Source organism: Malaclemys terrapin, chromosome 11 (assembly GCF_027887155.1).
Source record: "Malaclemys terrapin pileata isolate rMalTer1 chromosome 11, rMalTer1.hap1, whole genome shotgun sequence".
Classification (NCBI taxonomy): Eukaryota; Metazoa; Chordata; order Testudines; family Emydidae; genus Malaclemys; species Malaclemys terrapin.
The window spans coordinates 19,355,814-19,370,132 of record NC_071515.1 but is presented as its reverse complement, the minus strand read 5'-3'; the positions used below and the strand labels follow the sequence as shown (position 1 = coordinate 19,370,132).

At 40.8% G+C, this 14,319-nt stretch overlaps 1 protein-coding gene across 1 annotated transcript in view; it reads left to right on the top strand.

Moving 5' to 3' along the window:
* Positions 1-14,319, top strand: part of PARD3B (par-3 family cell polarity regulator beta) — a 658,517-nt gene that overhangs the window by 463,362 nt on the left and 180,836 nt on the right. Inside the window, exons 17-18 of the mRNA XM_054043471.1 lie at positions 6,792-6,998; positions 7,922-8,159. Of these exons, the coding sequence (XP_053899446.1) occupies positions 6,792-6,998; positions 7,922-8,159 (445 nt within the window). The remainder of the gene's footprint in view (positions 1-6,791; positions 6,999-7,921; positions 8,160-14,319) is intronic.

Here is a 14,319-nt window from a genome sequence, read left to right as displayed (position 1 = left end):
CCACCGGTGGGCAGAGGGCACTGAGGAGGGGGCAGGGAGGAGCTGGCTGCCAGTGGGTGCTAAGCACCTGCTAATTTTTTTCCGTGGGTGCTCTAGTCCTGGAGCACCCACGGAGTTGGCGCCTATTGATGCCACATAGTAAAGGCAGACACTCTCCCAAGAGCACAAGCTCCATCTTACAATACGTAGCCTGGAACAGACAGTAAACATATACAGAAACAGCTAAAAATGAAATGCTGCAAGGAGTGATACAAGCAATAAGCAAAGGAGTCAAAAATCAACCCTTCCCACTGGCATACCCCTGCTGTAAAAAGGAGGTTTCAGTGATCTCAGGAGTGCTCTTGAAGGGAACACACATTGTGGTTCTCCAAGTGATGAGAAGGAAAATATTGGAGTGAATACATGAAGGGTACCTGGGAATGACCAAATCAAAAAGGAGAGCTAGAGAAGTTGTTTTCTGGCTGCAGATGAATAGTGACATCAAAGTAATGGCAAGCAGCTGTGGAACATGTCAGAAGTACAGAACTCCTCTACAACTTATGTATAAATACTCAATTACCAGATAAAAACAAAGGATGACCAAGGCTATGGCTACGCTACAGCATAAGTCGACATAAGTTATATCACTCGGGGCGTGAATTAGCCACCCCCCTGAGCAATATAACTTATGCCAACTTAAGTGCCGGTGTTGACAGATGATGTCAGCGGGAGAAGCTCTGACATAGATTTCGCCACTCGTTGGGGGTGGATTAATTAAATCAACGGGAGAGGTCTCTCCCATTGGCTTAGAGCAGCTCCACTAGCAGCTCTCTAGTGTAGCCATAGCCAAAGAAGTCTGTTGATAGTGAGGAAAGGACTGGGAAAGTACAATCAGACACAATTTTACAATAAAAAAGCAAGACCTCCCACAGTTAAGAAAACAAAGAGTCAGTGAGAATTGGGCAAGAGGGGTACTGGCCAAGTCAAAGTTAAAGTGATGGAAGAGTCAACTCACTCATACTCAGTGATCACAGATGAAGGCAAAATCTTACTAAGGAATCGTAAGTGTCTGCTCAAAGATACTTGACAACTTGACATGGTTATGTGTCTGCTCTCACTTCAGTTAAGATTAAAGCAATTAATAAACTGACCCTGTTATTGACCATGAGACTGACCAGTCTCTTACAAATGAGGATTTGACAAAAGAAGGTTTGCAATGCAGCAGATTGGGAAGACTGCTGAAATGCCCTAAGAGATTGAATGAGGCAGGTCGAATCTCCTTCCTTAGAGGTTTTTAAGGTCAGGCTTGACAAAGTCCTGGCTGGGATGATTTAGTTGGGGTTGGTCCTGCTTTGAGCAGGGGGTTGGACTAGATGACCCCTTGAGGTCCCTTCCAACCCTAATCTTCTATGATTCTATGTTAGGGTTGTGTTTAAGTGACCTGAACAGTTGAGTCAGAGTTACTGTATTTGTAATAGTTTGGTAGTGTTTTAGTTCCATCAGGAAATTTTTAAAAGGATCTAAAAAAAGGAAGTTGTGTTTTGAAGTAAATCCTCCAGGAAGTGTACAGATGCTACGTTTCCTGTACACTCCAGATACAGTCTTTGTTTTCTTAGACACACTGTATGGCTGGGGGCAGAAACAAAGAACACCAGCACAAGGCAGTCGCAGGCTGCAACTACATAGAATAGTAGGAAGTTTCTTGCCTCTTTGTATACATAGGTCAATTCATAATAAAAAGTTTAGTACTTGAAACAGGACTGCTCATCAGTGAAATACAACAGGCACTAGCAATAGTGGTCATTCACAGCATAGGATACATGGTCACTCTGTTCTCAGTTCCAGCACCGACAGCCCTGGGTAACAGGAGGCTAGAACATGCCCAATACAATTGGAATCTTCAGAGAATTTAGCTGCCAAACTTTAACAAGTCTGTATTGAGCATAGGCTAACCAAGATTTTTCAGAGGCTCGTAACTTGACCAAATTGGATCAAATTTTCATGAACGTGGTAAAACACAATTCTGACAGCAGGGCTATTCCCCTGCCAAATTTCAAGTCCCTGCTCCAAACCATGGAGACACTAGAGCATCTCAGTTAAACATCTGTAAGAATATTTGAGAACACTTCAATCTCCCTGGACACTCAATAACAGACTTAAAAGTGGCAATTCTTCAACAAAAAAACTTCAAAAACAGATTCCAATGAGAAACTGCAGTATTGGAATTAATTTGCAAACTGACACCATCAAATTAGGCCTGAATAAAGACTGGGAGTGGATGGGTCACTATAAAAACTAATTTTTCCCTGCTGATACTTACACCTCCTTGTCAACTGTTTGAAATGAGCCACCTTGGTTACATTGGCCACATTAGAATTCACCCCTTCTTGTCAACTGTTGAGAATAGCCCACTTCCACCTTAATTGAATTGGTTCGTTAGCACTGCTCCCCCGCCCCCGGTAAGGCATCTTTTTGTGTGCTGTGTATTTATACCTGCCTCTGTATTTTTCACTCCATGCATCTGGTGAAGTAGGTTTTAGCCCACGGAAGCTTATGCCCAAATACATTTCTTAGTCTCTAAGGTGCCACAAGGACTCCTCGTTTTTGCTGATACATACTAACACGGCTACCACTTTGGGGAAAAAAACCATGTTTCCCTAACCTTGTTCTCAAAAAGAGCTGAACCATTTTAGCTGAAACTTAAAAAAAAAACCAGCATGAGGCAGACACAATGTGAGAAATTTTACCCCAAATGGTTATATTTAGTGTGATATAGTTTTAAATTCAACATTTTCTCTAACCTCTCTCACAGTGCCTTAGTATAAGTGCAAATGCTGTGTAAAATGTCCTACTTATTTGGAAATCGATATGGATTTCATTGATGAGTTAAGGATAGTCTTCCAGCCTGAATTGCTGGCTTATTTCTATTTAAGGTACCTAGTTTTTTATATATTACTTGTTTCTTGTGGAGGTGGGAACTCTGTGCATGACCTTCTCCAAACCTGCTGTTAACGATGCTCTATTAATTATTTGCCAGTGATGCAGGAAGCAGCTGCTCCCCATGGAAGTCAAAGGCATCACCTCTGTAATAACCTTGCCTACATTTGTCCAGACAGAAGTCCTAACCCTAGGTCTGCTTCATGGTTCAGTCCAGTTCCAGGGTTGTATTTAGTTTAGCTGATGCAATGTACCATGCTCTAATTTATTGAGAGCTGTGTAGTGGCTTCCTGTCCAAACCTAGCAATCAGAGCTGTTTTCTGACTGAAAAGCTCTTTCTGTGCTGATCAGAGAGGTTTTCACTTTGCCCTTTCTTTTGCAGTGATTATGCTTCCCTTGTCTCTTGTTCCTCACTCTCCGCCTGAGACAGACACCACAGTGCCTTTTACTGATGCACACGTTTTGAGTGATTTTAAGCACCTTTATGTTGTATGCAAGTCAATGCTCTAAATCCATTTTAGCACTCGCTAATTTGGCAATAATGGTAGTCTCCAGAATGGCAATTAATGAACAAAAGAAGGTTGCACTTCGTGACCTAGCAACCAGGTTTCCCTTAAACTGGGTTTCTGTCTTTTCATTTTTTTTTAACCTCATGTCAAAGTCCCAGGAAATGGCAGTGTAAATTGCTTTGTGTAGACTCTTATGATGATTCGACATTTGGTGCCAATGCTTAGCTTTTCCCATTTCTTTTTAAGATTTCACTAATTGCATTTTTTTTATTTCTCAGCTCTTATTTTTTACAAAAAAAATGGACATTTAAAATGACTGAGACTTTTTCGAGAATTGCTGAAATAACAGCATAGTATCAATATTTCTGGTTTTCTTGTGATCCTAGAATCTCTTCAATAGGGACAGTCAGTGAAATTGTATGTGATAGTCTCTTGTTCAGATGTCATCCAGCTACTTGTGGTGGTAACACCTATCGACACGGTTTTATATATTGTGCCTTTTAATATGACTTACTCTGAAGCCTTGGCGTACATAAACTGCTTTTATTTTCTACCTTTATTGGTTCTATTTCCTGGCTTGTCATATACAAATTAAGTAAAACCCAAAATACTATTTCAAATTGAGTCATATCTATGCATTTCCCTCCGGATTAGTGTATCTCAGAACTCTCACTTTCTTTTTAGCTTTCCCGCCTCTTGAAACCTGTTTTTGTAAGTGACAAATCTTGGTGAATTGCAGTGTGGCACAGCAATTATATTAACAGTAGCCTCCCCCAAAAATTCAGTCACCCATGAGATGGATGTGTTCATAGACAGAAGATATCTACTAGGAATCTACTTGCTTTCTCCTGAAAAGGAAAGAGGCAGCATCCCTGGGCAAATAAGTTTATATTTTGTTTGTTTTGCTAGAAATGTTTATGCTTTGTTCCTGAAAACCATTATGAGTGTATTGATAGCATAGCACAGCGTTCAGCTTATGTGACTTGAAGTGAAGGCTTTGGATAAAGACCTTGTAGGAGATCTGGAGATCTATTCTCACAAGAAATTTGTTTGCAAATATCTACCGCCCATGCAATCTGAGCCATTCCAAAAGCCAAAAGTTTGTTTTTCATAAATATTTCTGTGAGCTCTAAGGATACGTCATCTCTAACAGCAATGTCCTGAATTGGGGTGTTTGCTGTCGGCAGGGCCGGCTCCAGGCACCAGCACAGGAAGCAGGTGCTTGGGGCGGCCAATGGAAAGGGGTGGCATGTCCGGGTCTTCAGTGGCAATTCGGCGGCAGGTCCCTCGGTCCCTCTCGGAGGGAAGGACCGGCCACCGAATTGCCGCCAAAGAATGAAGCGGCACGGTAGAGCTGCCGCCGATCGCGGGTTTTGTTTTTTTTTCTTCTTCTTCTTCGCCTCTTGGGGCGTCAAAAAAGCTGGAGCCGGGCCTGGCTGTCGGTACAGGAATCATTGCAAACCTCACCTTAAGTTTGGTCAGAGGGGAGCTCCAGAACAGCACTAGTAAAATGTCTCCTCTGTAAAGACACAAATCTTAGCTGGAATCTCTATAGAACTTTGTTTATCTTGATGTTGTTAAAATTAATTCCATTGATTGCATTGTATTTTAAAGCCACTGAGTAATGGATGTGTACAGTTAAACATGTATAATTGTTAGGGCAGTCGATTAAACACAGTTAACTCATGCGATTAACTCAAAAAAATTAATCACGATTAATCGCAGTTTTAATCGCACTGTTAGATAATAGAATCCCAATTGAAATTTATTAAATATTTTTGGATGTTTTTCAACATTTTCAAATATATTGACTTCAGTTACAACACAGAATACGAAGTATACAGTGTTCACTTCATTTTTTATTACAAATATATGCACTGTAAAAATGATAGACAAAAGAAATAGTATTTTTCAATTCACCTCATACAAGTACCATAGTGCAATCTATTTATTGTGGAAGTGTAACTTACAAATGTAGATATTTCTTTTGTTACATAACTGCACTCAAAAACAAAACAGTGTAAAACTTTAGAGCCTACAAGTCCACTCAGTCCTACTTCTTGTTCAGCCAATTGCTAAGACAAACAAGTTCATTTACATTTACAGGAGATAATGCTGCCCTCTTCTTATTTACAGTGACACCTGAAAGTGAGAACAGATGTTCACATGGCACTGTTGTAGCTGGCATTGGATGGTATTTACATGCCAGATATGCTAAACATTCGTATGCCCCTTCATGCTTTGGCCACCATTCTAGAGGACATGCTTCCATGCGGATGTCGCTCGTTAAAAAAAAGAATGCTTTAATTCAATTTGTGACTGATCTCCTTGTGGGAGAATTGTATACCTCCTTCTCTGTTTTACCCGTATTCTGCCATATATTTCATGTTATAGCAGTCTCGGATGATGATCCAGCACGTTGTTCATTTTAAGAACACTTTCACTGCAGATTTGACAAAACGCAAAGAAGGTACCAATGTGAGATTTCTAAGGATAGATACGGTACTTGACCCAAGGTTTAAGAATCTGAAGTGCCTTCCAAAATCTGAGAGCGACGAGATGTGGAGCATGCTTTCAGATATCTTAAAAGAGCAAGACTCGGATGCAGAAACTACAGAACCCGAACCACCAAAAAGGAAAATCAGTCTTCTGCTGGTGGCATCTGACTCAGATGATGAAAATAAACATGAATTGGTCTGCACTGTTTTGAATCGTTATTGAGCAGAACCTATCATCAGCATGAACGAATGTCCTCTAGAATGGTGGTTGCAGCATGAAGAGACTTATGAATCTTTAGCGCATACGGCATGTAACTATCTTGTGAACACTGGCTATGACAGTCCCATGCGACACCTATTCTCACTTTCAGGTGACATTGTAAACAAGAAGCAGGCAGTATTATCTCCTGAAAATGTAAACAAACTTCTTTGTCTGAGCAATTGGCTGAACAAGAAGTAGGACTGAGTGGACTTGTAGGCTCTAAAGTTTTACAGTGTTTAATTTTTGAATTAAGGCTTTTTGTACATAATTGTACATTAGTAAGTTCAACTTTCATGATAGAGATTGCAGTACAGTACTTGTAATGGGGGAATTGAAAAATACTGTTTCTTTTGTTTTCAAAAATAAATATAAAGTGAGCACTGTACATTTTGTATTGTGTTGTAATTAAAATCAATATATTTAAAAATATAGAAAACGTCCAAAAATATTTAAATAAATGGTATTCTATTATTGTTTAACAGTGCGATTAATTAATGTTTTAATCGCACAATTAATTGATTAAATTTTTAATTGCTTGACTGCCCTAATTGTATTGCTTTTATTTCTATGTACTTTAAATGTAAACATTAAGTTTTCCTTCCCCAGAATCTCCTGGCAAAGATTTTGGTCCCACTCTGGGCTTAAAAAAGTCCAGCTCCCTGGAGAGCTTGCAGACGGCTGTGGCTGAAGTCAGGAAGAATGAACTTCCTTTCCACAGACCCAGGCCTCACATGGTCCGTGGTCGGGGCTGTAACGAGAGCTTCAGAGCTGCCATTGACAAATCTTATGATGGACCTGAAGATGCAGAAGAGGGTATGCTGTTTCATGTACTTATTTGGGAAGCTTTCACCACTTAGTACAGACTAAGGCTCCATTCAGCAAAGCATTCAAAGGAGGTGCTTAAATCCAGTTGAAGGCATTGTGCATAAGTGTTCTGCTGAATTAGGGCCAAATTACTGTGTATGCTGTCCTAGGGCCTGAGCCAACTTCCACTGAAGTCTCGGCAGTGAGTCTCAGCCTTTTCCTTTGCAGCTCCCTTTTCCATACGGAGACCATACCGGAACCCCCTCCCGTCTAGCAGGAGCCCTGTTTAGCAATACAGGAAGGACAGAGTAGCCACAACACCTTGACCCCACTTGTTCATGACACCTATGGGGGTCACAATCCCCAGACTGGGAACCCCCTGCTTTACAGCATGAACTGCATCATTATGTTCAGTTCTTGAGTTCCTAAAGTGAAACTACCCTAGCTCTCCTCTAAACAGGCAGAGAAATTGTCTTGCTGTTCCTTTTAGAGACATCAGAAATAGCCTGAGAGCAAGGAGTGACTGCATTAGTTTTGTACAGTAGTTAGGATATGCAGGTTCTTAGAACCTCTTGTTGAAATAAGCTCTCGCTGTTTGTGTCCCAGCTTGTGGGCTTTCTTGACTTGATGGAAGTTAACAAGCCAGATTTCAAAAAGAAGAATGTTTTACCACATGTCAAGATTTTCATACCAGAAATAATAACTAGAAAACAAGTAACTATAATAATTCTGTGCTTAATTGACAATAGAGCCCTGCTTGAATTAACTAGATATATGTTTAGTCTGCTTTTTTAAATGATACGATTAAATGAACATGCATTGTGAACTATTGCAGCACTTTATTCTACACTGATTCCATATTGCTCGTTTGCATTTTCCTGATCAGAAATGGCCCATAACCATATTTACTGATTCTCTTTCTGTCTCTGCAGATGGTCTGTCTGATAAGAGCTCTCTCTCTGCTCAAGAAACTCAGAACTTTGAATCAGCCCCGCAAGGGAATCCTGAACTAGAAGATGTAGAAACCAAGGCAAAGAAAGACAAAAAAAATAAAGAGAAGGAGAAGAAAAAAGGAAAGAGCAAAGCTAAAGTCAAAGAGAAGAAAAGGAAGGAAGAAAATGAAGATCCAGAGAAGAAAACGAAGAAGAAGGGTTTTGGTGCCATGTTGAGGTATGGTTCTTGTGCTTAAAACATATGCACGCACACGCGCGCACACACACACGCATACATATTTTCCTGAAGAAGCTCATGAAAATATTCTGTGAAATCACTGATGATCTCAACAAGCAGACAAAAATGTTTGTCAGTTAAAAAGAAAGCACTATCGATTTTTATACCAAACCATTAGCTATTGTTTAGCTGGCAAAACTTTTTGTGCCCTTGGAATTCATGTGCATTTGGTAGGAAAACTGTATGAGGCTTGAGCATAAAGAAAATATAAGGGAAAAATGCATTTGGGGGGAATGTTTGCTATTTCCAGGTATTACATTAAACTTTTGGACACTACTGGTATATTCTGGCCTGTAGGCCAACCTAGTATGGAACAAAACCTTGGTGCATAGTTTAAATGGAAGAAGTGTTTTGCTGTAACTTCAGAAATTCTACTACAAAGATGCCCCACAGATCATGCTTTTCAAAATATAGAGGTTGGAACATACAAACTAGGCTTGTTTCCTCTTGATGTCCTTGATACACCGCATATGGAGTTTGTTTCCAAAGTGTTATGTGCAAGGACTTCACTGTTTTTCTTCCACATAATGTCAATACAACCCTATTAAATTTGTGCACACCATTTAGAAATTTTCCACGTGTTTATGGACTGCCAGGGTATGATTGTCCAAACTATATGTGCACAAATGTATACTTAATTTGCACATACAGTTACCACAAGGATTAATGAGAATACGATAGTTGTCCATAAATGCACAGATATGCATACTATTTGAATAATTATACATGCTAACTAAGTGTGCAATTTGCACACACATTTGTGTTCATAGAGTTTAAAGAAATCTGTCTTAAAATGAATGTCAGGTTTTTTTTAATTAATTATAATAGTGAGTTCTTCAACAGCTCTTCTCTTTGTGTATCTTTAGTCTCATATCTGCTTTTGTGCTCCCGTTAACCCTGGAGAGCTAATAAAGCTGTGAGAATGGAAACTGGATTGCACGCTAATTTGGCAAAAATGTAATTATTCTGGCTCATGCATCACCAACAGATCTGTTGACTAAGATCCACATTCAAAATCTTTATTACTGGTGAAGATGTATGCTTGATTTCAGATCCAAGATCGAGTTTGTTCGGTTGGCAGTGTTATTGATAAACAAGAAACATGGAACCAAAGGACTCCAGTACTACTGATTCACTTTTTAGAGTATAACTTCACTTCAAGCAAAAGTAATACTGTTTTTCTAGAGAGAGATAACAACATGAAGTCTACATGTTTCATATTTTGACTACATGCATATATTATTCATCTGAACTTTTCCCACAGTTAGATTTAATTTTGATAGGGAGTCTTATCAACTGATATTTTTCATTATTACTGTTTATTATATATCCATCAAGCATGACAAAGGGACAGGACAAAGATGGAATTCCTGCCTCAAATTGTTTACAGTCTAAATTAAGACACATGGAAAATGGAGGTGACAAGATTAGATGGAACAGAAGGAGGGAAGTTTGTAGGCAAGGACAATATAATTGTGTACTCACTTGGGAAGTTTGTAGATCTTCTAAAGAGTAACTAAGGGTTTTCTTTTTGTTTTTCATTTGTTTGTATTTTTAAAACATGATTATAATTTATATCTCTTTTAATGTTAGGGGGCTATCACTTAAAAGCTTTCTTGAAGAGTGGATTTTGAGAAGGGACTTGGAGGAGGAACAGGTGGAGGCATGATGGGTGGGGTCAGGAAGGATGTCCCAGTCATAGAGGGGAGCATGAAACAAGGAATGGAGATGAGCAATTTGGGCTGAGCAACGAGGGCATTTGAGGAAATAAGAGTAGGATTTAGCAAAGCACCTAAGTGACTCAGAACACGTCTTATTGACTCTCAAATCAAACCTAAATGGGGGAGGGGCAAATGCAGACAGGTATTGGGGGGGGGGAGGCAATTGTGGATGGCCTTAAAAGCATGAACAAGGAGCTTTGGGGCACAAGTGAAAGAATTTTAGAAGGAGACTGATTTTGTGATAGCATTAGGTATCAGAGGTGATATTCACAGCAAAGTTTTGGATTGATTAGAGTGAGGAGAGTGTCAGAAGGGTCAGAAAGAAGGGGATTGAAGTAATAAAGGTTCAGGATGATCAAGGATTTTAGCAGCAGGAATGTAAAGAAAGGCAGATTTTTAAGATGTTACAGAAGTGAAACTGGCATGATTTAGTGGTAGAACATCTGTAGGGTAGAGAGAGAAGATGAAGATGACACAAAGGTGGTGAGTGCTACATGGAGGATGGCGGATAATAGTTAATATTTATAGCGAAAGAAGTGGTGGGAAGTTTTTTTTTTTTTTTTTAATAAAGAAAGTCGAGTTCGGTTTTTGACATGTTGAATTCCAGCTGGCAGAAGGAAATGTCATAGGAGTTATCAGAAATACGAGTGCAAACAAGGAAGAGAAAGTTTGGATGGAGAAAGAAACCTGGGAGTCTGCGTTATAGAGATGGTAGTTCTAGTTACAAGGCTGCCCCGAAAAAGTGTAGAGTGAGAGGAGAATGAGGGCAAAGGACGTAACCCTGTGATAGACTGATAGAGGAAGGGAGGAAGTGCCAACAGAGGAGACACTGAAGCAGCAGCTAGAAGAAGTAGTAGGAGAACTGGCAAAGCAGAATTGTTGAAACCAAGCAAGGAAGAGGTTTTAAGAAGGGTGGTTCTGCCATGTTGACGGTCCCAGATCTAGGAAGATAACAATGGAGAAGCAGCCTTGAGATTTGATCAGGAAGAGATCATTGTTAACCATGACACAGGTCATTTCAGTGGAATAGGAGGAAGCTAGACTGTAAAGAGAGAGATAATGACGAGCTGTTCAAGGCACAAATTAATCCATTACCTACTAGGAAAGTTACACTAGGCCGGAGTGGGCCAACTTTTGGCCCAAGGACTACATCGGGGTTGTGAAACAGTATGGAGGGCCGGGTAAGGAAGGCTGTGCCTCCCCAAACAGACTGGCCTCCGCCTCCTCCCACTTCCCGCCCCCTGACTGCCCCCCTCAGAGCCTCCAACCCATCCAACCATCCCTTCCCAGGACCCCAACCCTATCCGCCCCCCGGAACCCTCCCCATCCAACCCCTGTGCTCCTTGTCCCCTGACCACCTCCTCCCAGGACCGCCCCCTATCTAACCCCTCCCCCCTGTTCCCTGACTGCCCTGACCCCTATCCACACCCCCGCCCCCTGACAGGCCTCCCCCCCAGGAGTCCCACGCCTATCCAACCCCCCTGTTCTCCGTCCCCTGACTGCCCCCCCCCCAGAACCTCCAACCCATCCAACTGCACCCTGTCACCTGACCGCCCGCCGGGACTCCCCGCCCCCCCCCCCCAGGACCCCTTATCCCACCCCACTGCTCCCTGCCCCCTTACCATGCCTCTCAGAATGGCAGGACTGGCTTATTAGAAAGCCTGGGAGGTAGGCGGGCGCAAGCTGTGCAGCCTGACAGGAGCGACAGGCCAGAGCGCTCCCCATGCGGCAGCGCGGCTGCGGGGGAGGAGGGGCAGCAGGGGAGGGGCCAGGGACTAGCCTCCCCCGCTGGGAGCTCAGGGGCCGGGTAGGACCGTCTCGCCGGCCGGATGTGGCCCGCGGGCCGTAGTTTGCCCACCCCTGCACTAGACTGTGGTGGATATTTTTATGCACTACATGCATACTTACTATGCAGTATATAGCGATTGCACATTTTTCATATCTGTAATATGTCTATGTGAGCTTGCTTGTTTCGCTTGTCAACACCAATGCAGTTTAATGTATTAAAACCACCCCTAACCTTTGTCTTTAGTACGAAAAAAGTAACTGCTGCTATAGCCTTTCTCAGATGAGATTTCTGAACATATTGGAATCGCTGCTGAACACTTTCCCCTCCCCTCCCCCCCTTTTAACAACAGAAAATATCAAAGCTGTTACCAGTTGCTAACAGATTTCACTTAGTTCCTCATCTGTTGCTCAGCTGCTATTTACTTGTGGATTGTGAATTTTTTTTTTTTAATTAAAAAAATAATTGCTTTCCTGCTAAATTTCTCATGGATTGAAGTTTTATTTAGGTGGATATGATTCAGAGAGACCATCAAGCACGAATGCTTGTATTGTTCTAATCACTGTTTAAAAACTCAGTGTTATATTTTAAACAGTTAAACATGGACTGTCAGCTTCCACATTTTCTGGGTTTACCCCTTTTGGCCAGGTGTGAGATTTTTAAACATAGCTGAAGCTGGTTCTCAACTTGACAGTTTTTTAAAATCCATAATAGTGTTTGATAGTGTTTAGTTGCAGGACACTTCATTGTACGATGTTTGATGTTCTACTTCTTGGTAGTAAGGGCTAGGTATTGTGAGTAGTGATGTATTTATGACCTCCCTCAATATTGGCCCATATATGAACTATCCAAAGAATAACAGACATCTACTTGAGTAAGATGTTTGCATTTAGCATTAGCTCACATAGCGTCATTATGTATTTTACCGTACCCTGTTACATTGGCTCATAATGACTTATAAAGTGACCCAACACAAGACAACATAATTAAAGTTATTTGATGTTGTATATCAGGTAATAATTACTGTATATTAAATATTGTCATTAATGGAGCTGTGATTGAATTTATGCCATAATGTCAGGAAAAGCCAATGTCTAGCACCAAGCAATTACTCTTTTTGAATATATCAAAATATTCTCATTCAGTTACACTCTAAACTTTTATGTATTTCATAGAAACCCGAAACAGCAGTGAGACTAGACAGTATCCCATTAAGTTCTCAGTTCAGCCCTTTCTTCCTGCACTAATCATTGTTTCAGGCCATGGCAAGGTTTGGGGAGGCGTGCTCTTCCTCAAGTCAACTCTCTTCATCTTGAAGGATTCTTCATTTGCATGAGAAACTGTGTGCTGTAATGACATACTTTATGCTTTAAATAAGGCCATTGTGTCATTCATTGTTTCAGAATTGCATCTAAGCCCTTTCTAAATTACTCTTTTGGCTATTTTGAAGGGTTAATTAACCCCTTGGTGCAGGGCATTGGAATTTCCTGATGTTGAACACTAATGTAAAATGCATTAGCACTTAGCATTGGGAGCTCTGGACAGATCTAACCAAGAGGTTAATCTGAGGAAAATATCTTTTTCCAGAGTTTGCTAGGTGAGGGACTCTAGATTCTTAATTTGTGGTCTATAGTTATTTAATTGTCCTGCCTGTCATTATATACTTTCCCCACAAAGCTGGGCTTTAACTCAGGTTTCAAATTAAGTTAAAGACTGAACCTTTAAATCACCAAGGGAATGTGACATCTGTCCTACTCTGTCCCTGATCCCACCACAGCTGCTACGGGCCTAGTGTATAATAAATGTAACATGTCTATGGCCCTGTTATTACCTTTTCCAGATAGGGTTGTAAAATTTCTGGATAGCCATTCAGCTTTATGGGTAAGAAGGTAAGTTAGCTAATGGACTGCAGCCATGCCAGTGAAATTTTAATAGCTAGTTCCCTGCAGGCAGAGGCCAACAGGCTGCAGTCATGATGTTTTGCTGTAGTACCAGACCAACTGTGTACTTGATGATTCAGAGGCAAAAGGACAGCCAAACTGGTGCGCACAGGGAAGAAGCTTCTCATTCTTTCTTCAGTTTGGGTTCAGAAGCCCACTGAAAAGAAGAACTCTTGTCTTAATGTAACATAACTCCATTTGTACAATTAGCTTTACTGGATTGGTATCAGTAAAAAAAAACACTAGATTTGCATGTCAATGGCCACTGCCGTTCACATAAGTGGTTCAAGAAATAGAGAAGAGAATATTAGTTACAGTCACTTTTTTCCTCTTTGGAAATGCTACTTTTCCTCACATAACAATTCATCTTAAATTATTTACTTTCCTTTTCACAATATGAGCCATGAATATTTTATTTTTTGTACTCTTAATTTGCCAATTTTCCTTTGAGCTAAGTGCCCTAGTGATTTTAATTTTTCATTTTAGTTGGAAGAGAGAAATGACCCTCGTTCCCTCTATTCCCACCCCCTGTTATTACCATTACAGGCCTTGTACTCAGAATGATACTTTTTATGACTGGCGGTGTTGATCCTGTAATGGTATTGCAGAGTAGATAGCATAATATTCAGGTATTGACTTCCATTAAGTGTAGT